Genomic DNA, 24,214 nt, shown 5'->3' on the forward strand with positions numbered 1-24,214 from the left:
TGTTTCAACAACAACTTTATGGCTCCCGGAAGTACCTCCTCCCTAGCCCCTGCCCAGCCTCACGCCCCGTGGGCTGCACTTGGAGCCATGGCGGCGGCAGTCGCAGGACGTGGCCCGGTCTCTGGACCTGGGGACTCCCCAGAGGGACCCGAAGCGGAGGCTCCGGAGCGTCGGCGGAAGGCGCACGGGATGCTGAAGCTTTACTACGGCCTCTCGGAGGTGGAGGCGGCGGGGCGCCCCGCGGGGCCGGACCCCTTGGACCCTATAGATCTTAATGGGGCGCACTTCGACCCGGAAGTGTATCTGGACAAGGTGTGTGTATCGGGAGGGGGAACAGGCCCCCGATATATTGTACCCCACATCACGCCTGCGACTTTGTTGCGGGGGAGGGTGGGGCGAGGGAAGAGGGGTTCATAAAAGCAGGATGACCCTGGGCCGGGCAATAGGGGCAGAGCTGGAAGATAAGGGGTCGTGGGCAGACTTGGACTGGCCTGAGATGGTGCGAAGTCTGAGGTCTCCTGGGCTGATGTTCTGATAGACCCGATGTAGGGGGCGTGGCCCAGGCGCTGACAGGCATAGGACTGGGCCTTGGTTGAATCTGAGGATTTCAAATGCCGACAAACCCCAAATAGGGTCTGACCTGGTAACTCCTGAGCTATGCCACTTATAGGTTCTTTGAGATTCCTGACAGGGGTGGGATCAGGGTTTTCTTGCACCAAAAGCCTACCAGTTAGGGGCAAGGCTGGGGGACATGAGTGCCCCCTGTCCTGGATACTAACCACCTAATTTCCTCCAGCTGCGAAGAGAGTGCCCACTGGCCCAGCTGATGGACAGTGAGACGGACATGGTGCGGCAGATCCGGGCTCTAGACAGCGACATGCAGACCCTGGTCTATGAGAACTACAACAAGTTCATCTCAGCCACAGGTGATTCCTACTGGGGAACACTCCTCACAGTCCCACATCCCCCAGTTTCTCCTGTGTTGGGGAAGCCAGCAGAGGATTTAGACAGAGCAGACCCAGATTCTAGTCCTGCCCTGACACTAATCCACTCTCATCTTTCTCTCTCAGAGCTTTCATGGTTTGATGACTACTGAGGTGATAAGTGTTCCCAGAGGGTTGTTTTGAGGACCAAAGGGGAGAAAAGGACAAAATGAAATTTTAAAAAGAAATGAATTTACCTGAAGCACTTAGAATCTCTGACACTAAGGATGCCTCAGTAATGGTTAGTTTCTCTCATTAGTGGTAGCTTTCTTCTCTGGTTCAGGTCTATCTCGAGAATGGGCTTCTCTCTCTCTCTTTCACTCTCTCTTTTTTTTTCTTTCTTTTCTTCCTTTCTCTCTCCTTCTTTCCTTCCTTCCTTCCCCTTTCCCCTTTTCCCCTTTCCCCTTCTCCCCTTCCTTTCCTTTCTCTCTTTTTAAATGAAGCAGAGATAGAGAAAATGTATGACATTAAGGGACAAACATCATATAAAGGTGTTTTTTTTCCCCTTCTGTCGTCTTTATTCTCTATTCAAGATGGTACTAGACAATGTTCAGTATCATCCACACTAGCTTCTGTCCTGTGTTGGTGAAATGCACTGTTCAGATTTTTGGGACCGACATGTACTTAGTCCTAGAGGCAGATCCTGCAGGTCTACCTGCAGTCTATGGGAATGTCTGTACTCTGAGTGAAATGAAATGAACAGAAGAATGGGGTGACCTGACTGTTGTTTTAAAAGGACCCCTCTGTCCACTTTGTTGAGAGTGGACTATAGGGAGGCAAGGATGGCAGAGACACCCATTAGGAGGCTATTATAACAGTCCAGGCAAGATGCTGGTTGTATGGACCAGGGTGGTAACCGTGGAAAAGTAGAATGGCTCAATATTCTTAAAAATTTGTTAGTTGAGGGATCTGGAATTCAGAGAAGGCTGGAACTTGAGGTACATGGAACAAGATGAGATCTCCTGGGGGGAGTGTACAGAGAGAAGAGGTCTGAGGACAGAAGCCTGGGGCATCCTAACATTTCAGAAGTCATGAAAAGAAGGAAAATCTCACAAATCTTCTTTCTCAAAGAAACAAACATTTGGGAAAGTTTGAGAACAACCCAGACCATGGGTGTCTTAGAAGATAAATGAAGAAGGCATTCCAAGAAATGGAATTGATGAGCTTGACCAATACATTAGCTCATGGAGTGCTCATCAGTGGTACAAGAGAGGGAAAAACTGCAGAAGCAAAGTCCTCAGGAAAGAGGGAGGGGATTGAGCAGTGCACATTGGAGAGGCTGGCCTTAACAGAAGGTCAAGAGCTCATCTACTGTAGCAGGAGGGAAAGCAGACTGTGGGCAGAGCCAGTCAGGCGGATAGGTGTGGTGGAGTTTAACTAGAGACCTTTCAGAACGCATTAAGGAATTTTCCATTTATCTAAAGAGTACTTAGCTAATCAAAGTGTTTAGACAAATGAGTGATGTGATTTGTGTTTTGAAAAGATCCCTCTTGTCCCTACCTACATTGAAAGGAATAGATTGGAGAGGTGGCTGGAGTGAGGCCATTTCAGTAGTCCAGACCAGAGATTCTGGGCGCTAACACCAGGACGATAATGGTAGAGATGGACACTGAGGAGTAAATTAAGAAGTGTTAGGGGGCAGCACTGACAGGACATGGTGTTGAGGAGCTTTGGGTGTACAGAATGACCCAAGTTTCAACTTGAACACTGGATGGTGGATATGGTGCCCAAGAAACTGCAAGAAGATCAGGTGTAGGAAAAGGAACATAATGAGCTAGGTTTTGTTTTGTTTTGTTTTTTTAAGGGGAGCAAGGCATGAAATAAACCTGGATGAGCCTGTGGGGCCAGATCATGAAGGCCTTTGTAGACAAAATAAGAAGGATTTTGGTCTTAATCATAAGAACTCTAGAGATCCATGTCAGATAATCACAGCATCTCAGTATGGAAGGAAGCTTGAGGGGGTCTAGTCCAATCCACCTCTTCTTTCCTCAGAGTATCTCTAAGGAGTAGCCTTCTGACTCATGCTAGAAGTGGGGAACCTTTACCTAGTGGTGAGAACTCATACCTCTGAGGCTAAGGGAGCTAGGTTTTGAGGTTTTGGAGCTGTGCATAAGGAGCTAACAAGAAGGCAGATGCATATGTGGCTCTGGAGCTCAGAAGAGAGATCTGAGCTGGAGGAATAAGCCTTGGAGGCAGCTGTGAAGAGGAGGAGAGTTTAAAGGGAAGTGTGGGCAGGGTTGCTCCAGAATGGGATAGAGCCTGAGAAAAGGAGAGAGCCCAGGACAGAGCTTGGAGGAACGCCTCCGTTTGACGGCCATGGGGAGGAGGAGGGTGAGCCTGCGATGGAGACAGGAGTGGTTATAGAGGGAGAGTGGTGTCAGTATGAATATACGTTAATTCAACTGATTCATTCATTTATTCAGTCGCTTGTCAAATATTTGCCTGTGTGCCAATTACTATTCTGGGCACCAGGGATATAGCAGTAAATAAGACAGTTTCTCAGCTGTCACAGAACATACGTTCTAGAGAAAGAGACAGATAATGAAGAAAGAAAATTAGATCAGTTCACTTCAACAAGAGCTCTGGAGAAAATGAAACAGGATAATATATTAGAGAGTGGGTGGTTGGGACTGATATAGAGAGAGTGGCAGAGAAAGGCTTTTCTAAAGAGTCACAGTTAAGGTGAATGATGAAAAGTTGACGATGGGAGGATTTGAGGGCAGAGTGGCCCAGGCTGAGGAAACAACTTGTGCAAAGGCCCTGGAAACTCTACGACCAGAGCAGGGAAAGCAAGAGTGTGGGGGTGAAGGGAGCAGGGTCTGACTGTATAGGATATACAACAGGGGTGGTGAGGTTTTTCTTTTCTTTTGTTTTCTTTTTTTTTTTTTTAGGTTTTTCTGAAAAGACCAAAAAGTAAATATTTTAGGCTTTGTGGGCCATCTGGTTTCTGTCACAACTACTCATTTCTGCCATTATCATGAAAGCAACTACAGACAGTATAAATGAATGAGCATGGCTGTATTCCAGCAAAACTCATTTACAAAAACAGCCCTGGCATCCAGAGTGACATCAGTAAAAATAGTGGAGTAAGTGCATTTGAAAATATCCCCTCCATAAAAGCAACCCGAAAACTGGCCACAGTGGTTAGAATAAGCTTTCTTAGAACTCTGGAAAGTAACCAAAGGTGTGCAGCAATCAGAGGAGCATTTATTCAAGAAAAAGAGCTGAATAGTGGTAAAAATAATGAATCCTATGGTATTTTAGCTTGTCCTAGCCCCACCATTTCCTCTCCAGCTTAGCAGTAGCCTTGAAAAATAGCCCATACTCCTAATAGTAGAGGGAGCAGAACAAAGCTGGAGTTCTTTCAAAGCCTCATGCCCAAAGAATTGTCATTATTTAACCTGTCTGGTGGTTTCCTAAAACAGTCCACCCCATAGGTTTGTCTTGACCTGGAGGTCACCCAGTGCTAAAAGTCTCTCACCAGAGTTGTTTGTCAAAAACAATTACAGGCAAATGTTGTGTCTGTCTGAAGTGATAGATAACACTTGGGCAAACAATAGTACTAACCCAAAAGCTTAAAAGGAAAAGCTGAGGAATGAGATGTCCCTAGGGGCTTTGACAAGCTCTGACACATTATTAGGAATCTTGAAGGCCACAAATGTGTAGGGTAGTACACATACTTAAGAAAGACCTGAGGGACTTCCCTGGTGGCGCAGTGGTTAAGAATCCACCTGTCAGGGCTTCCCTGGCAGCGCAGTGGTTAAGAATCCGCCTGCCAATGCAGGAGACACAGGTTTGAGCCCTGATCCAGGAAGATCCCACATGCTGCAGAGCAACTAAGCCCGTGTGCCACAACTACTGAGCCTGCGCTCTAGAGCCCACGAGCCACAACTACTGAGCCCGCGTGCCACCACTACTGAAGCCCACATGCCTAGAGCCCGTGCTCCCAACAAGAAAAGCCACCACAATGAGAAGCCTGTGCACCACAACGAAGAGTAGCCCCCGCTCGCCACAACCAGAGAAAAGCCCTCATACAGCAACAAAGACCCAACACAGCCGAAAAAACAAACAAACAAACAAAAAAACCACCTGCCAGTGCAGGGGACACGGGTTTGAGCCCTGGTCTGGGAAGATCCCACATGCCACGGCAACTAAGCCAGTGCACCCCAACTACTGAGCCTGTGCTCTAGAGCCTGCGAGCCACAGCTACTGTGCCCGCACACCCTGGAGCCTGTGCTCAGCAACAAAGAGAAGCAACCTCAATGAGAAGCCCGCACACCACAACAAAGAGTAGCTCCCGCTCGCTGCAACTAGAGAAAGCCTGTGCACAGCAATGAAGACCCAACACAGCCAAAAATAAATAAATAAATAAAATAAATTTATTAAAAAAAAAAAAAAAAGAAAAGAAAGAAAGAAAGACCTGAGGATGTCCTAAGCTCTCACTTCCGGCTTACTTCAGGCTCAGTGCAAGCAGGAAGTGAAGGTTAAGGGAGAGTTGTAAACCTCCTGGCTGAGTGTTTAAGGTATGCCCCAACACACACACACACACACACACACACACACACACACAGCTCCTCAGTAAATACTAGGAGATTTATTAGTTCTAGATATTTAAGGAGATCCTTGTCCAGTCCTTAGCTAATCACTGAGCTAACCGAGTAAAGGTTTCAGTGGCTATACACAACAAAGAATACAAACTTTACAGAGTTGGTTCAGAAACTAATTAGTACAGGTTTAGTAACTCTGAAAAATAATTAGACAAACAGTAGCAACAAGCAGCAACAACAAACCCTGGGGAGGAGAGAGGATCTGATTTCTAGAGTTGCCATGTTATATCAGTATTATCTAACATGTCTGTTTTTTCAATAAAAATTTATGAGACATGCAAATAAAGTAGAAAATCTGACCCATACACAAGAAAAAGCAGTAGAAACTGTCCCTGAAGAAGCCCAGACATTGAATTTACTACGTAAAGATTTAAATCCACTATTTTAAATATGTTCAAAGACCTACAGGAAGCTGTATCTAAAGAACTAAAGGAAGGCATAAGAATGTTTCACCAAATACAGAATATCAAAGAGAAGAAATTATTTAACAAAAGAACCAACTAGAAATGATGAAGTACCACAATGAAAATGAAAAATTCACTAGAGGGTCTCTATAACAGATTTGAACAAGCAGAGAAAGAATCAGCAAACTTCAAGATAGGTCAGTTGAAATTATTCAGTGTGAAGAATAGAAAGAAAAAAGGATGAAGAAAATTGAACAGAGCCTTAGAGACATGTGGGACACCAAGTGTACCTACATATGCCTAATGGGAAGAGTGCAAGGAGAAAGAAAAATAGCAGAAGGAATATATGAAGAAATAATGGCCCAAACCTACCCAAATTTACTGAAAAACATTAATCTACACATCCAAGAAGCACAGCAAACTCCAAGTGGGATAAATGCAGGGAGATTCACACCTAGGCATATCACATTGAAACTGTCAAAAAAAAAAAAGACAGACAGAAACTTGAAAGCATCAAGAGAAAAGTGACTCATCACATACAAGTGATACTCAATAAGATTAACAGCTGATTTCCCGTCAGAAACCGTGGAGGTCAGAAGACAGTGGATTCACATTTCAAAGTGCTGAATGAAAAAAGTGTCAACCAAGAATTCTATACCCAGTAAAAATATCCTGTAAAAAAGAAAGAGAGGGACTTCCTTGGTGGCACAGTGGATAAGACTCTGCGCTCCCAATGCAGGGGGCCCCGGTTCGATCCCTGGTCAGGGAACTAGATCCCACATGCATGCCACAACTAAGAGTTTGCATGCCACACTAAGGAGCCCATGTGCCTCAACAAAGGAGCTGGTGAGCCGCAACTAAAGGAGCCCTGGAGCCGCAACTAAGGAGCCCACCTGCCGCAACTAAGGAGCCCACGTGCTGCAACTAAGACCCGGTGCAACTAACTAACTAACAATAAATAAATATTTTTAAAAAAAAGAAAGAAATTAAGACATTCGCAGATAAGTAAAAACCGAGAGAGTTCATTATTAGCAGATCTTTACAAGTAAAACTAATTTATTAATAATTATATATAATAGCAAGTTTAACTGGTTAATACTAGGCAATATTTATTGAGTGTTTAATATAAAACTACACTGATCAAACTGCTTACATATATTAATTAATTTAATTCTTACACATCTATGAAGTAGTTAACTATATCTCCATTTTACAGATAGGGAAACTGAGGTAATGAGATGCTAAATAACTTGGTCAAAATTTTATAGATAAGACATAATGTTTAATGCCTTGTTTCAAACGCAAAACAAGTCCAAAAATAACTTTAAAAAGTCAGATTTTTTTGTTCTAGTACCTGTAGTAGCTTTTGAAAGAACTGCATTTCTATAAAAGACACATATTATGCATAATAAATAAATCCCTAAATGAATAATTTTTATGTTAGACTATTGTTTAACAAGTGAAAAATAAAATCATAACAATCAGAGAGTAGACAAATAGACTAAAATAAAATCATAACAATCAGAGAGTAGACAAATAGACTATACTGCCATAAAGGAGAAATAATAATTCAAGAAAATCTAATAACCTGGGACCACTTGGTATAGGAACCAACAGCTCTATCAACATCTACAGTCACTGGCAAATCATTATCTTTGCAAAAAGTTTATAAAGTTTATCCAGAGTTAAGAAAACAGTCTAAATTACATCCACAATATTATATTTAAGAAAATAGAGGCAAGGTTTATATATTCAAAACATATTTAATGAAAACCCCTGCCACTCACTTCCTACAGGGGAAAAAAAACCTTAGTATTTGTGTGAGTGTCCTATGGTTGCTATAACAAACTGTCACAATTTTGGTGGCTTAAAATAACAGAAATTAAAAAAAAATAACAGAAATTATGGTCTCATAGTTCTGGAGGCCAAAAGTTCAAAATCAAGTTGTCAGCAGGGCTGCACTCCCTTCAAAGGCTCTAGGGGAGAATCTTTCATGCCTTTTCCAGGTTCTGGTTGACTTAAAACATTTCTTGCAGTTGCACCACTCTAATCTCTGCCTCTGTCTCCACATGGCCTTCTCCTGTGTCTGTGTCTTTATTTCTTTAATGTCAAGTGACAGTGAGGTGGCTAGATGATAGGTCAGATTTTGCCCTCTAGTCCCATTAGTTGTGGCTGGGAGTGAAGAGGTGGCAGTCGATGACTTTATGGTATAAAACCTTTCTATTGCAGAAGAGAGACTTGTGGATCAGGAATTGGAATATGGCCGGGGCAGGTAACAGTGCTTTGACACTTGCTAGTATTGGAGGGTCTCCTGCTAAGGTGGGAGCCGGCTTTGGCTCACTGTAGGGACAAGGACACTGGCAGTGGCAGTTCTTACTGGCGTGAGCCCTCGTGAAGGCTGCCATTTTCTCACCAATATCTGGCCCCACATAACAGCCTGTAGGCTTCTGTCAATTGAGTAGACTCGAGTCCATAAATAAACCTGTACATCTGTGGTCAGTTAATTTTTTTATAAGGGTGCCACAGTTATTCAACAGAGAGAATAGGTTTTTCAACACATGGTTGGGATACCTGGATAGCCATATCAAAAGATTGAAATTGGATCCCTACCTCACACACTATACAAAAATTGACTCAAAATGGATCATAGACCTAAATATAACAGCTAAAACTAAACACTCTTAGAAGAAAACACGGGTGTAAATCTTCATGTCCTTGGATTAGACAAGAGTTTGTTAGATATGACACTGTGATTTGTGATTTATAATAAGAAATATACATTTGGTCTTTGTCCACCATCCCTGGCATAGCTCCTAACCCCTTGTAATTTCCTATATAAGAGCCTTGTTAACAACATTTAGTTTTGTTCCCAGTTGCTGAAATAGCTCTAGTGAAATAAAGTGACATGGATGTCTTTTGGTATTTATATAACAAGCCCTTTTCAACCGCACCTGAGTTTACGTTAATGAGGTGATCTTTGGAAAACTCCTGGATAACCCAAGGATGGGGGCAGGTTGCCAGCAGAACCAACCATGTGATTAGAGGGTTGGAACTTTCAGCCCCACCCCCCAGACCTCCAGGAAGGGGAGAGGGGCTGGGGATTGAATTCAGTCACCAATGGCTCATGGTTTAATCAATTATGTCTATGTAGTGAAGTCTCCATAAACACCCAAAAGGATGGGTTGGTGAACCATGTGGAGGTGTTGGGAAAGTAGCATGCCCAGAGAGGACATGGAAACTCTATACCCCTTCCCACATACCTTGCCCTATACATCTCTCCCATCTAGCTGTTCCTGAGTTGTTTCCTTTTGTAATAAACCAGTAATCTAGTAAGTAAACTCTTTTCCTGAGTTTGCTGAGCTGCTCTAACAAATTAATTGAACCTGAGGAGGGGGTCATGGGAACCTCCAATTTAGAGCCAATCAGTCAGAATCATAGCTGACAACCTGGACTTGTGATTGAAATCTAAAGTGAGGGAGGATAGTTTTGTGGGACTGAGTCCTTAACCTATGAGATCTGACGCTAACTCCCGGTAGATGGTGTCAGAATTAAGTTAAGTCATAGGATGCCCAGCTGATGTCACAGAATTCCTTGATAAGTGGAAAACCCACACATCTGGTGAAGGATGTGAAGTAGTGTTGAGAGTAGAGACACACAGGAGTGGGTTTTTACTTTATAGACACCAAAAGCACAAGTAATCAAAGGAAAAAAATCGGATAAATTGAACTTAATCAAAATTAAAATCTTGTGCTTCAAAGGACACTATAGAGAAAGTGAAAGGACAGCTCACAGAACGGGAGAAAATATTTGCAAATCATATAGCAAATAAGGGTCTAATGTCCAGAATATGTAAAGAACTTTAAGTCAGCACTAAAAAGACAAATAACCCTGTTTAAAAATGGGCATGGGCTTCCCTGGTGGCGCAGTTGTTAAGAGTCTGCCTGCCAATGCAGGGGACATGGGTTTGAGCCCTGGTCTGGGAAGATCCCACATGCCTCAGAGCAACTAAGCCCATGCGCCACAACCACTGAGCCTGCGCTCTAGAGCTCGCGAGCCGCAACTACTGAGCCCACATGCTACAACTACTGAAGCCCACACGCCTAGAGCCCGTGCTTCGCAACAAGAGAAGCCACCGCAATGAGAAGCCTGTGCACCACAACAAAGAGTAGTCCCCGCTCACCGCAACTAGAGAAAGCCCGCACGCAGCAATGAAGACTCAATGCAGCCGAAAATAAGTAAATTAAATAAATAAATTTTTTTAAAAATGGGCAAAAGATTTGAATAGACATTTCTCCAAAGAAGATATACAGATGACCAACGAGCACATGTAGAGGTGCTCAACATCATTAGTTATTAGGGAAATGCAAATCAAAACCACAATGAGATACCACTGCACACCCGCTAGGTTTTCCAGAAAACGGAATAAAACAAATGTTGGTGAAGATGTGGAGTATTTGGAACCCTCTACATTCCTGGTGGGAATGCAAAATGGTGTACCCGAAAACAGTTTGGCCATTCTTCAAAAGGCTAAGCATGGAGTTATCATGAGGCCCAGCAGTTCCACTCCTAGGAATATACCAAAGAGAACTGAAAACATATGTTTACAAAAACACATACGCAATTGTTCATAGCAGCTTTATTCATAACAGCCAAAGAGTGAAAGCAGTCCAAATGGCCACCAGTTGATGAATGGAAAACAGGTGTGGTCTATCCATACAAGGAAATATTACTCTGCCATAAAAAAGTATGATGTGGGCTTCCCTGGTGGCGCAGTGATTGAGAGTCTGCCTGCCAGTGCAGGGGACACGGGTTCGAGCCCTGGTCTGGGAGGATCCCACATGCCGCGGAGCGGCTGGGCCCGTGAGCCACAACTGCTGAGCCTGCACGTCTGGAGCCTGTGCTCCACAACAAGAGAGGCCGCGATAGTGAGAGGCCCGCGCACCGCGATTAAGAGTGGCCCCCACTTGCCGCAACAAGAGAGGGCCCTCACACAGAAACGAAGACCCAGCGCAGCCATAAATAAATAAATAAATAAAAATTAAAAAGAAAAAAAGAAAAATATCCCCCAGGAATCTGAAAACAAAAGACTAGATTCCAGAATAATTACTGTGAATGTACAGGGAGCATATCTCTTTAAAAAAAAAAAAAAAAAAAGTATGATGTACTGATACATGCTACAACTTAGATGAGCCTTGAAAACATGCTAAGTGAAAGAAGCCAGACACAAAAGGCCGCATACTGTATGTAATTCCATTTATTTTATTTTTTGGTATTATTATTTATTTATTTAACTTATTTTTGACTTCGTCGGGTCTTAGTTGTGGCATGTGGGATTTTTGTTGAGGCGTGCACGATTTTTCGTCATGGCATGCGGGCTCTTCCTTATGGTGCGTGGGCTTCTCTCTAGTTGTGGCGTGCGACTTTTCTCTTCTCTAGTTGTGGTGCGCAGACTCCAGGGCGGGTGGGCTCTGTAGTTGTGGTGCATGGGTTCCAGAGCACGTGGGCTCTGTAGTTTGTGGCACGTGGGCTTAGTTGCCCCACGGCATGTGGGATCTTAGTTCCCTGACCAGGGATCGAACCCACCTCCCTTGCATTGTAAGGCAGATCCTTTACCATTGGACCACCAGGGAAGTCCCTAATTCCATGTATTTTAAATGTACAGAATAGGCAAATCCATGGAGACAGAAAACAGATGAATGGTTGCCAGGGACAGAGGTGAGAAACAGGGAGTGACTACTAAGGGATACAAGGTTTCTTTTTGGGGTGATGAAATATTATTGAATTGGATAGTAATATTGGTTGTGCAATCTTGTGAATATAATAAATATACTAAGAACCACTGAATTTTATGCTATGTCAATTATAGCCCAGTTGAAAATCAAAAAGCCAAACAGCTATCAAGCCAGGTTTGACCCGCAGGGTATATAGTTTGCCAACCTTTGGCCTAGACACTGCGTTTGTTTATGTAACAATGCATTTATCTGTTCCAAAACTGGAAAGGTCCCAAAGGTTGTGTAGTGAAAAGCCTCTTCCCATTCCTTTCCCCAGGTAAAGACAAAACAATCTTTAATGGTACACTTTATTGAAGATTAACAGAAAAGTGCACAGGTCATAGTGGCCAGCTCCTGGAATTTCACAGATGGAACACTTCTGTGCAGTCAGCACCCAGGTCAGTCAACAGCATGACCAACAAGTCCCCCTCCAGCCGCCTACCAGTTACCACCCACGCTCCTCCCAAGGAGAGTTTGCCCTAGTTGCAAACTGCTTATCTTAGCAAGCTTGAAAGAGTTCAGGGACGTACAGTGTAGTCTTTATTACTCAGTGGTGTGGATGTTTTTTGTTTTGCCGTGCTGCAACTTTTATTTCCATTTCAATGGCTCTGTGGCTGTGCATTCAACAGCAATGCCACCAGTACTAGGTTTTCTTTTATTCTGTTTTAATGACAACTTAGCTTTTGGATTTTTTTTTCCCCTTTGAAAGTCAGATTCAAGTTTCCTTTCTGATGTAGTACCTAAATGTCATGGTCCCAAACACCCACTCCAAAACGAATCTGCTCCTCTGATGGTAGCATTTGACAGACCTGGAAGGAGGTTGTGTCATAGGTTAAATGGTTTGTAAGCAAAAGCAAGAATTCACTGGGGGAAGACGAAACGCCTCATGAACTTCCAAGCCTCTTCATGATCGTCAGCCCGTGAGCCTTCTGGTACCTGAGCTTCCATCTTCTGCCTTTGCTCTGCTTTTATTCAGTTGTTTTTTTTGTTTTGTTTTTTTGGCTGCGTTGGGTCTTCGTTGCTGCGCCCGGGCTTTCTCTAGTTGGCAGCAAGTGGGGGCTACTCTTAGTTGCGGTGTCTTCTTTTGTTGTGGAGCACGGGCTCTAGGCGCACGGGCTTCAGTAGTTGTGGCTCGAGAGCTCTTGAGCGCAGGCTCAGTAGTTGTGGTGCACGGGCTTAGTTGCTCCAAGGCATGTGGGATCTTCCCAGACCAGGGATCGAACCTGTGTCCCCCGTGTTGGCAGGCAGATTCTTAACCACTGCGCCACCAGGGAAGTCCCTTTTATTCAGTTTTTAACTGCAGGCACTGTCCGTGCTATGTCCATTAATTCATTGTTTGTGAATTGGCAACCCAGTCACCATTTTCCAAAAAAATATAAGCAACTCCAACCAGTAGCCCCAAAGAGTAGTACAGATGTTTCATATTCTGGGACTTTATTTTTTTAGTTACCTTCCTCTCTGTGGGATCTAAGAAGGGTGAATGGTCTTGTCTCATAGACTGTGTTGCTAACATCAGAAGTTCATTTTGTGATTCTTGGTCTACCTCTTCATGTAATTTTTTTTTAAATCTCTTAATTGTTCTGTAGGTGTTAGCTCTGTGAGTTCTTCTTGTGCATTTTTTTGTTTGATTTTTTTCAGCTATTTTTTCCCTGCATATTTTGTGTCTGTTCCTTTTTATTGTCATTGTCATTGATGTTTTTCTCCTCACTTTGCCCAAGTTGGGTTGCTGCCCCAATCCTGCTCAGAGAACATTCCCACAGTCCAGGAGCCACACACAGGCCAGGTGTGGGTGTGCGAAGGCTCACAAGTGACTGCTGTTAGATATTGCCATATTCTTTTCAACGAAAAATGACCTGTTTGCACAACCACCAGCAAATAGGAGAACAGCTCTTTCCATACACCCTGGCCAACACTAAGTTACCAAAATTTTCAATCTTTGACAATCTGAAAAGTAGTATCTCTGTAGTTTTTTTAAATAAGATTATTTTTTTACATATTTATTTATTTATTTGGTTGCACCAGGTGTTAGTTGCTGCACGTGGGCTCCTTAGTTGCGGCAGGCAGTCTCCTTAGTTGCAGCTCATCAGCTCCTTAGTTGTGGCATGCGGGCTTCTTAGTTGTGGCATGTGAACTCTTAGTTGCAGCATGCATGTGGGATCTAGTTCGCTGATCAGGAATTGAACCTGGGCCCCTTGCATTGGGAGTGCAGAGTCTTATCCACTGTGCCACCAGGGAAGTCCCTCTGTGTAGTTTTAATTTAATTTCTCTTGTGAGGTTAAACATTCTTTGTATACTTAAGAGCTGTTTGATATCCTTGTCTGTGATGTCCTTTTCCTATTTTTCTATAGACTTGTTCTTTTCTTCTTTTTTTTTTTTTTTGGCCACACTGGGCAGTTTGCGGGATCTTAGTTCCCCAACCGGGGGTTGAACCCAGGGCCCCGGCAGTGAACGTGCCAAGTCCTAACCACTAGACCTCCAAGGAACTCCTGAGTTGTTCTTTTTCATAATGATTTGTAAGAGTTCTTCACATATTAGGGAAAAGTAGCCCTGTATGGTATGATTTACAGTTCTTTTAAAGTTTGTTTTCATTTAGCTCATGGTGGTTTTTGTTGATCAAACAATTTTATTAATCTCTTCTTTGATAGCTTCTGAGTTTGAGGTGTTTCTAAGCAAGACCTTTTCCATTCCTAATATTATTTTGAAATTCTCCCTGACTTTCTTCATGTACTTTTGTGATTACATTTTAAAATCACATTCAAACTTTGATCCCTCTGCTCTGTGTGTGTATAAGGTGTGAGGTCTGAGTCCAACTATATTTTTATTTCAAATGGCTTTCCAGTTGTCCCAACACTATTTAATAATTCATCTTTTCCCCACTGACTTGAAATGTTACCTTTATCATAATAGTAAATTTCTTTATGTTTCTGGATTTTTGAAAAACCTTCTGTTTTGTTCAATTTATCTCTAATTGTCCATGTACCAGTGCCACACACTTTAAGTTACTGTAGCTATAAAACTGCACGTTTTAAATTCTAGTAAGGCTAGTTCCTTCTTACTCTTTTTCGCTTCCAAATTTTAGTTCCCCCTTCTTATTTTTCCACCTGTTCATCAAATTATACTTTAAAAAAAAAGGAGGGGGGTCTCTTAAAATATTACTGGATCAAGTTAAATTTGTAGGGAGAATCAACATCTTAGGTTTTGGGGCTCCCTGTCCAAGAATGTGGTATGTCTTTACACTTCTTCAGGCCTTCTAGTATGTTCCTCAGTTAGCTTATAAAGGTTTCTTTATGTAAATGTTGAACATTTCTTAAATTTATTTCTAGATACTTTGATCTTTTAAAATTGCTATTTTAAATGGGTCATTTTCTACTGTATCTTCTTATTAGTATGTGTGAATGTTGTTGCTTAATTCTATAGATTTTTTATATTAATTTCATGTTCAGTCACCTTACTAAATTCTCTTTTGTTTGTAGTAGTATTTTCAGTGATTTTTTTTAGAGTTTTCAATTTATGCAATTATATCATCTGCAAATAGTGATAATTTTACCTCCTTTACAAGTTTTGTATCTCTGTAATATATTACCTGAGTCTAATTGTGGTGGCTAGTACCCCAGAGCAACGTTAGACAGCAGTGGTGATCGTGACCCTCCTTGCCATGTTTCTGATTTTAGTGGGAATTGCTTCTAGCATTGCCTCATTAAACACGATGCTGGTGTTTGGAGGTTAGGGAAATATTCAGCTGTTCATATTTTATTGAGAGTTTTTAAAAAAATCAAGAATAGATGTTGAATTGTCTTTCTTTCATCTCTTAATGTGGTGAATTATTATCAAGATCCTCTCATATTGAGCTGTCCTTGCATTCCTGAAATAAAAACCATTTGGACATATTTTTCAATTATTCTTTTAATACATTGCTGGATTCTGTTTGTTAATTTATATGTGTATCTCCATTTATTTAATTTATGTAATTAATGTATCTATGCATCTCAATTCATAAGATATGAATGTGTCACTTTCATTTTTGAGCTATTTTTGTCACATTTTTGTATCAGTGTTATGTTTCTTCCACAAAGTTAATGTGAACGCTTTTCTAATTTTCTCTGCTTGAGTACTGCTTACACAGAGCTTTGGAATGAGCTGTCCTTCAGAGCTATGGCAGCACCCCCATGACATCCTCTGGCACCTTTGTGTGGGGGGGAAGGAGAATCTTTCTTTTTGTTTTTTTTTTTTAATTTTTAAATTTTTGGCTGCATTGGGTCTTCATTGCTGCATGCGGGCTTTCTCTAGTTGCGGTGAGCGGGGGCTACTCTGTTGCGGTGCGCGGGCTTCTCATTGCGGTGGCTTCTCTTGTTGCGGAGCATGGGCTCTAGGTGTGCGGGCTTCAGTAGTTGCAGCATGTGGGCTCAGTAGTTGTGGCTCACGGCTCTAGAGCACAGGCTCAGTAGTTGTGGCGCACGGGCTTAGTTGCTCCATGGCATCTGGGATCTTTCCGGACCAGGGCTCGAACCCGTGTCCCCTGCATTGGCAGGCAGATTCTTAACCACTGCACCACCAGGGAAGTCCTGGAGAATCTTTCTTTGACAAAATTCTCAATTCTCTCTGTTCATGTATTCTTGCTCTTCTGGAATCCATTTAGGTAAATTCTGGTTTTTTGTGGCAAATTATCCATTTCATCTAGGTTTTCAGTTTCTTTACACGGAATTGAGCTAAGTTGTATCTTGTGATTTTTAAAATATCTGTGTATTTGTGATTGTTTCTCCCCTTATTTCTTATTTTGTGTATGTTCTTTTCCCATTTAAAGATTAGGGTAGCTTGCATTTTATATATTTTGTTTTTCATTTTTTTTCAGTGACCCTGATCTTTGATTTATTTATTAGTTCTCCCATTTAAAAAAATAAATTAATTTCTGCTTTTAGCTTTATTAATTCCTTCTTTCTGCTTCCTTTTTTATTTTTCTGCTTTCTTTTTCTGGTTTCTTTTGTAATGCTTTTTCTAACTTCTTGAGTTGAATGTTTATTCTAATTAGTACGATAAGAATTTAAGACTGATTTCCTCTGAACATTGCTTCAGCTATATCCTATAGGTTCTTATAGTGTTTTCATTGTTGTTATTTTTTACATATACAGAAATTTCAGTTTTGATTTCCTTTTTGATCCAGTAGTTGATAATAATGAGGTTTTCTCTAAATAATGGTATCTCTTTATTTTCTAGTTTTGTTATTAATCTCTAATTTCATTGCATTGTGATCAGGGAATGCTTTCTGTACCATTTAGTTTCTTTTCTTCTGTAAATTTATTGAGATTTTCTTTATGACCTAATATGTGGTAAGGTTTTGGTGTATTTTATGGAATCTTGAAAAGAATAAAAATCAAATAGGTCTTCCGTATTAATGATATTATTTAGGACTTCTGTAGCTTCATTTGGTTTTTGTCCTTTTGGTCTGTCACGGATTGACAAAAGTAGATTAAAGTCTCCTACAATAGATATGTTTCTGCTTCATCCTCATTGCTTTCCTTTATGCATATTGATGGTGAGTTCCAGAGTGGAATTAGGGAAATTAGTTGGGAAATGTTAGTAGTAGTTGGACAAGAGATGATGGTGGCTTGGAAAGAAAATGTTGGAGTTAAACCTTATGCAACTTGCCAATGGACCGAATGTAAGGTAAGGGAGAGATTAGAATCAAAGATGACTCTTAAGAAATGGCCAGGAGGGCTTCCCTGGTGGCACAGTGGTTAAGAATCCGCCTGCCAATGCAGGGGACACGGGTTCGAGCCCTGGTCCGGGAAGATCCCACATGCCACGGAGCAACTAAGCCCTCAAGCCACAATTACTGAGCCTGAGCTCTAGAGCCTGTGAGCCACAACTACTGAGCCCGTGTGCCACAACTACTGAAGCCCGCATGCCTGGAGCCCATGCTCCGCACAAGAGAAGCCACTGCAATGAGAGGCCTGCGCACCGCAACCAAGAGTGACCCCCGCTCGCCGCAACTAGAGAAAAGCCCACGCGCAGCAACGAAGACCCAACGCAGCCAAAAATAAATAAATAAAATTAATTTTAAAAAATAAGTAAAGAAATAAATGAACAGGAGCCAAAATGGAAAAGGTTAGTGGAGGAACAGGTTTGGGGAAAGTCAAGAATTCTGTTTTGCGTATGGACACCAAGGGGGGAAAGTGGTGGGGAGGGGTGGTGGTGGGACGAACTGGGAGGTTGGGATTGACATATATACACTAATAGGTATAAAATAGATAACTAATAAGAACCTGCTGTATAAAAATAAATAAAATGAAATTCAAAAATTCAAAAAAATTCTGTTTTCGACATATCATATTTGAGGTGCCTCTTTGCCATCCACATCAGGGTATTAAGTAAGTTGTTAGGCAGGGCTTTGGTCAGGACTGGAGGCAGAAATGTCCAAGTCAGCACAGCCGTGGGACAGGATGAGACTCCCTCAGGGATCTATTCACTCTGCAGGTTTGGAAGGAGTTGATGTTTGCCTGTATTTTCTCTGTGAAGTGTGAATCAAGGTCACCATTTGAGAAATGGGGGTACGTATTGGCGTTTTGAGGACTGAGGACAAAATGTTATTTTGGAAAATGGAAACACAGACTCACTAGAAAGTTTGGAAGGACAGCTGACCAGTATGCAGTGTTGCTTTGGGACTTAAAGTCCTAACTTTAAAGGGAGGCCCGTTGGTATGATTTTGTGGCTCATTTTCAGCTGTCATTCTTGGGGAGTGGGTTGGTAATTGGGCTTAACCTGTGGTAGGGTTCTGCCGACAAATAATGGGGGCCGGGGGGCAAGAGATGCAAGGGGGCTTGCAAATGGGTGCTGATGCTCGTGGAGGACCACAGATTCTAAGAGGAGTGAGGAAGGAAGTGCAGCCATGAGAGGTATTGCAAACAGTGACCAAGTGGTAGGGCCACTGGGTCTGGAGTTACTGAAAAGGCCAAGGGATTGTTAGAGTGGGGTCAACAGGGTGAATGATCAGAATTACAGAAGGTGGTGAGGCTTGAAGCTAAGGTTTTAGAGGATGCAGTTCTTAGCAAGGGCAGGGACAGGGTGGCACAGATGAGGCAGATGCAAGAATGCATGGAGTAGGGACTCCCCTGGTGGCGAAGTGGTTGGGAATCCGCCTGCTAATGCAGGGGACACGGGTTCAATCCCTGGTCTGGGAAGATCCCACATGCTGCGGAGCAACTAAGCCCATGCGCCACAGCTACTGAGCCTGCGCTCTAGAGCCCGCGAGCCACAACTACTGAGCCCATGCGCCACAACTACTGAAGCCCGCGCGCCTAGAGCCCATGCTCGGCAACAAGAGAAGCCACTGCATTGAGAAGCCCGCACACTGCAACGAAGAGTAGCCCCCGCTCGCTGCAACTAGAGAAAGCCCGTGCACAGCAACGTAGACCCAACGCAGCCAAAAATAAATACATAAAATAAATAAATTTATTTAAAAAAAAAAAAAGAATGGATGGAGTTGAGGAGGTCAGCAAACGGAGAGTCAAGAATGTCCAAAGGCTCATCCTTGTGTATGTTGATGTCCACACGGAGGTGTGGCCGTGATCTGGAACTGAGGGGCGTGGCAAAGAGGACAGTAGGGATGGCAACAGGAAGGGGTGTAGTTTGATGTCATGGTCTTCAAAGAAGCTGGGGTCTCAAAGGGAGGGGGAGTAGAAGCTATCTAGAAGTGTTAAGGGGCCAGGCCCTGAGGCACCTGGGTTGAAAGGAAGAACAGCCTCCTTAGGCAGGTTTCTGTCAGGACAAAAGGGAAAGAACCCTTCAGAGGAGGTCAACCATGTTCCAGAAGGCAGAGTGAAAGGGTTAGGGAGGTCTGGGAAAGAGGTAAGATTGAACAAGTATTTACTGTCTGCCCCATGGCAGGCAGGGTGCTGGGCATGGAGGATGCCCTTGGGAACGAGCAGCAGGTCCCTGCCAAGTGCCCTGTGCCCTCCTTTGGATCTGGGCATCTTCTGAGATCAAGGACTGCGGCTTCATGGGCATCTCCCCACTGCACCGGGGCTAGGGGCACACACGGGGTGCTCAGAAAACGTCTGCTGCACTGACATAATGACACCTCACCCCCATTTATAGTGACCAAGCACCACTGCAGTCCTTTTCAAGCACCTAATCATCAATGTGACCCTCGAGGAGTGAGCTCAGGCGCGTTTGGGAAGGGGGCACGTGTGTGTGAGGGCATTTGGACTACCTCTCAAGCTGAGTGTTCTGTCTGCACCCCTAGTCATCCGCCTTTCCCTCTCCTGCGCCCTTGTCCTCCTAGACACCATCCGGAAGATGAAGAACGATTTCCGGAAGATGGAGGATGAGATGGACCGGTTGGCCACCAACATGGCAGTGATCACGGACTTCAGCGCGCGCATCAGCGCCACGCTGCAGGACCGCCACGAGCGCATCACCAAGCTGGCAGGTGCGGCCCGCCCCAGAGCTGGTGCTAAAGTGGGCCACCCCCAGGGCGTTGGCGCTAACACCACCTCCCCCTGTCCCCCAGGGGTCCACGCGCTGCTACGAAAGCTGCAGTTCCTCTTCGAGCTGCCCTCGCGCCTCACCAAGTGCGTGGAGCTGGGCGCCTACGGGCAGGCGGTGCGCTACCAAGGCCGCGCGCGGGCCGTGCTGCAGCAGTACCAGCACCTGCCCTCATTCCGCGCCATCCAGGACGACTGCCAGGTCATCACGGCCCGCCTGGCCCAGCAGCTACGGCAGCGCTTCAGGTGTGGGCTCTGGGCCCTCATGCCACACCCGCTGGTCTCCTGGGTCTGCCCCCCCACGCCCCGAATTCTGTCTTCTTGCCCTTCACCTCCCTCTCCCTTCCCGCAGGGAGGGCGGCTCCGGCGCCCCGGAGCAAGCCGAGTGCGTGGAGCTGCTGCTGGCCCTGGGCGAGCCTGCGGAGGAGCTGTGCGAGGAGTTCCTGGCTCACGGCCGAGGGCGGCTGGAGGAGGAGCTGAGGAGCCTGGAGGCGGAGCTGGGGCCCTCCCCTCCGGCTCCCGACGTGCTAGAGTTCACTGACCGCGGCGGCAGCGGCTTCGTCGGGGGCCTCTGCCAGGTGGCGGCGGCCTACCAGGAGCTGTTTGCGGCCCAGGGCCCGGCGGGTGCCGAGAAGCTGGCAGCCTTTGCGCGGGAGCTGGGCAGCCGCTACTTCGCGCTGGTGGAGCGGCGGCTGGCTCAGGAGCAGGGTGGCAGTGACAACTCGCTGCTCGTGCGGGCGCTGGACCGCTTCCACCGGCGCCTGCGGGCGCCCGGGGCCCTGCTGGCCGCTGCCGGGCTGGCAGAGGCCGCCACGGGGATCGTGGAGCGAGTGGCCCGCGAGCGCCTGGGCCAGCACCTGCAGGGCCTGCAGTCGGCCTTCCTGGGCTGCCTGACGGACGTGCGGCAGGCGCTGGCCGCCCCTCGAGTTGCTGGGAAGGAAGGCCCCGGCCTGGCCGAGCTGCTGGCCAACGTGGCCAGCTCCACCCTGAGCCACATTAAGGCCTCGCTGGCCTCTGTGCACCTCTTCACTGCCAAGGAGGTGTCTTTCTCCAACAAGCCCTACTTCCGGGTATGATCTTTCCCTGGGCATCCTTTTTCTTTCCTTTTCAGGGCATTCTTTTGTTTATCTTGCATGCAGGTTGGCAGCTACCAGGGCACACAGTCCTTGCCCCAGGCAGTCTGGATGTGGTTTCAGGCTGCCTTGAGGAAGGCTGGCACAGCCTGGAGGGGTGGGGCAGGCTCTGAGGGCATCTGCAAGCAGGGTCCCCAGTGCTGGCTTTGCCCCCCTGCACTCCCTTCCCACAGCAGGGGAGCTGCTCGGGGGTTCTGGAATGCGGGGTGAAACTGTCCCTTGGAGAGAGGCCAGGGCACTTGAGTCCCAGTAGAAGGTCACTAGCAGCCTCTGCCTGGGAGGTTGGACCTGCTGTGTATCTGGGGCGCTCCTCCTCACAGGGCGAGTTCTGCAGCCAGGGTGTCCGTGAGAGCCTCATCGTGGGCTTCATCCGCTCCATGTGCCAGACAGCTCAGAACTTCTGTGATAGCCCCGGGGAGAAGGGGGGTGCCACGCCACCTGCCCTGCTCCTCCTGCTCTCCCGCCTCTGCCTGGACTACGAGACCGCCACCATCTCCTACATCCTCACCCTCACCGATGAACAGTTTCTGGTGCAGGTGAACTGCTAGCTCATAGCAGGGTGGGGGGGTGATGCTAGGAACACAGGAGGCTGGGCAGTGCCCTCATGGTCAGGGCTGCCTGTGCCCAACTCAGCCTGCCCCTTGCCCAACCTGTGCTCAGCTCCTGGTGGGCAGTGGCTGCAGAGCTGCCCCCAGTACCCACTGCCTGTCTGTCCTCTGCATCCCTGGCTCAGGACCAGTCTCCAGTGACACCTGTGAGCACACTGTGTGCGGAGGCCAGGGAGACGGCACGGCGGCTGCTAACCCACTATGTGAAGGTGCAGGGCCTGGTCATATCGCAGATGCTGCGCAAGAGTGTGGAGACACGGGACTGGCTCAGTACCCTGGAGCCTCGGAACGTGCGTGCTGTCATGAAGCGGGTGGTGGAGGACACGACAGCTATCGACGTGCAGGTGCTGCCCTGGGCTGGCCAGGGGAACTCTGATGTGGGCTGGGGGTGCTGGGGGAACAGCCCTCTGAGGATCATGACAGGAGGGGCCAGGCAGTGCCTGCATCTACGGCCTTCCTCCAGCCGTGGTGGCATCCTCACCCCCATTTCACCTCGGAGGAGGAAGCTGAGGCGCAGAGTCACCCAGGAAATCAGGTCAGGGTTGGCCCTGAAGATTTGGCCTCAGTACCAACTCTTATGTTCCACTTTTGCCCCACTGCACTGGTTCTGTAAATAGTGACTGGGTACCAACTAGGTACAGGCCCTAACTACCCTGTGGTTTTTATAACGGTTGTGATTCTTATAACAAATGAGTGTGTAACTTAGGGCATCCTTGGCCCTTGCCCAAGGCACCTGGTGGGCTGGATGTTCCCCATGCCCTGGCCTCCTTGCAGTTCCTCCTTCCACCACCAGGTGGGGCTCCTGTATGAGGAGGGTGTTCGCAAGGCCCAGAGCAGCGACTCTAGCAAGAGGACCTTCTCCGTTTACAGCAGCTCTCGGCAGCAGGGCCGTTATGCACCCAGCTACACACCCAGGTCTGGCTGGTCAGGGTAGGCGCAGGGAGAATGGAAAAAGGAGGATCGGGGTGCAGGGGTGGGCTCTGATTGCTTGTCTCCTCCCATTCAGTGCCCCAATGGACACCAACCTCTTGAGCAACATCCAGAAGCTGTTCTCTGAGCGTATTGACGTGTTCAGTCCTGTGGAGTTCAATAAGGTCCGAAGTCCACAGTGACCCTGCCTTCCCAGGGCCCCTTGGGAAGGTTGGCTGAAGCAGCCCCGCATTGGCCCAGGGAGCCCTAGGACTCTGACTCCCCCCCCGCAGTCTCTGTTTCTGAGGGATGTTTCTAGGAGTGAGTGGTCATCCAGAGCCCCACCATCACCATCTCATAGCCCTCTGCCCTGATCTTGGTGTGCCCTCAGCCCGCGTCTGGGTGATAATCTAGTATACCTCTTGGCCCTTGTCCTTATCCCCACCATAGCCCTGGGTCCTCCCCAGGGATTCCTAGTCACACCGTGGGCCCTGCCCCAACCCAGCCCGTGCTCAGGGACCTGATACTCTCCCTCCAACTTAGTAAGCTTTTCCCCTCCCCATGTCAATGCTGACCCCCATCTCTGCCTCAGGTTGCTGGGCCCTCCCTGTCTGCTCCCCTCCAGATGATGGGGCCAACCTTGTATTGTCCCTCCCTCTTACCTGGGTCCTGGGACTTTCCACCCCATCACAGCTACTGGCATTTTGCTGTCTCCTTGGCCCCTGCACAGAACGTGGGTGCCCTTCCTCGGGGATCTAGTACCCCTCCCCAACACCTGCTGTAATGGATCTGCACCCCTGTGTCCCTACCTGCAGGTGTCAGTGCTGACCGGCATCATCAAAATCAGCCTGAAGACACTGCTGGAGTGTGTGCGACTGCGCACCTTTGGGCGCTTCGGGCTGCAGCAGGTGCAGGTGGACTGCCACTTCTTGCAGCTCTACCTGTGGCGCTTTGTGGCTGATGAGGAGCTTGTGCACCTGCTGCTGGACGAAGTGGTGGCCTCAGCTGCCCTGCGCTGCCCGGACCCAGTGCCCATGGAACCCAGTGTCGTCGAGGTCATCTGTGAGCGTGGCTAGGCCCGGTCACCCCAATCCGCTCATCCCCTGGTGTCCCGACCTGGTGTCCCGCCCTCGTGGCCCGCCCTCGTGGCCCTTCCCCTCGGGGCCTCAAGACCTGCCTAATAAAGACGTGTTGTCTCCTGCTCCTTGTCGCCTGCCTGGGCGGGGCTTGGGGGGGAGGAGGGAGGTGGAGCTGTGAGCCTGAGACTACAGAGGCGGCTTTGGAGGCGTTCCTTTTGGTCTCGCCCCTGAGAGACGATT

General features: G+C 46.5%; 1 protein-coding gene across 2 annotated transcripts; it reads left to right on the forward strand.

The window, feature by feature from the left end:
- Positions 1 to 2: 2 nt before the first annotated feature.
- Positions 3 to 24,096, forward strand: VPS51 (VPS51 subunit of GARP complex). Of its 2 annotated transcripts, none has more exons than XM_068554859.1 (10): positions 3 to 312; positions 797 to 926; positions 20,044 to 20,190; positions 20,272 to 20,491; positions 20,598 to 21,315; positions 21,699 to 21,914; positions 22,112 to 22,330; positions 22,780 to 22,901; positions 22,993 to 23,080; positions 23,711 to 24,096. In XM_068554859.1, exons 1-10 carry the CDS (start codon positions 19 to 21, stop codon positions 23,969 to 23,971), a joined length of 2,415 nt encoding a protein of 804 aa, XP_068410960.1. In that variant the 5' UTR covers positions 3 to 18; the 3' UTR covers positions 23,972 to 24,096. The 2 variants fall into 2 exon arrangements, with proteins under 2 accessions (XP_068410960.1, XP_068410961.1); XM_068554860.1 differs by lacking the exon at positions 3 to 312 and adding an exon at positions 12,043 to 12,163 and having other exon boundaries at positions 853 to 926.
- Positions 24,097 to 24,214: the final 118 nt, after the last annotated feature.

This window comes from Eschrichtius robustus, chromosome 11 (genome assembly GCF_028021215.1).
Source record: "Eschrichtius robustus isolate mEscRob2 chromosome 11, mEscRob2.pri, whole genome shotgun sequence".
NCBI classification, from domain to species: Eukaryota; Metazoa; Chordata; class Mammalia; order Artiodactyla; family Eschrichtiidae; genus Eschrichtius; species Eschrichtius robustus.

Bases quoted from the DNA above. Each gene is read 5' to 3' on its own strand.
- VPS51 (XM_068554859.1), top strand. From the start codon at position 19: ATGGCTCCCGGAAGTACCTCCTCCCTAGCCCCTGCCCAGCCTCACGCC. The intron at 21,915-22,111 runs GTGAACTGCTAG...TCCCTGGCTCAG, and splicing joins ATGAACAGTTTCTGGTGCAG to GACCAGTCTCCAGTGACACC. The intron at 22,902-22,992 runs GTCTGGCTGGTC...CCTCCCATTCAG, and splicing joins GCACCCAGCTACACACCCAG to TGCCCCAATGGACACCAACC.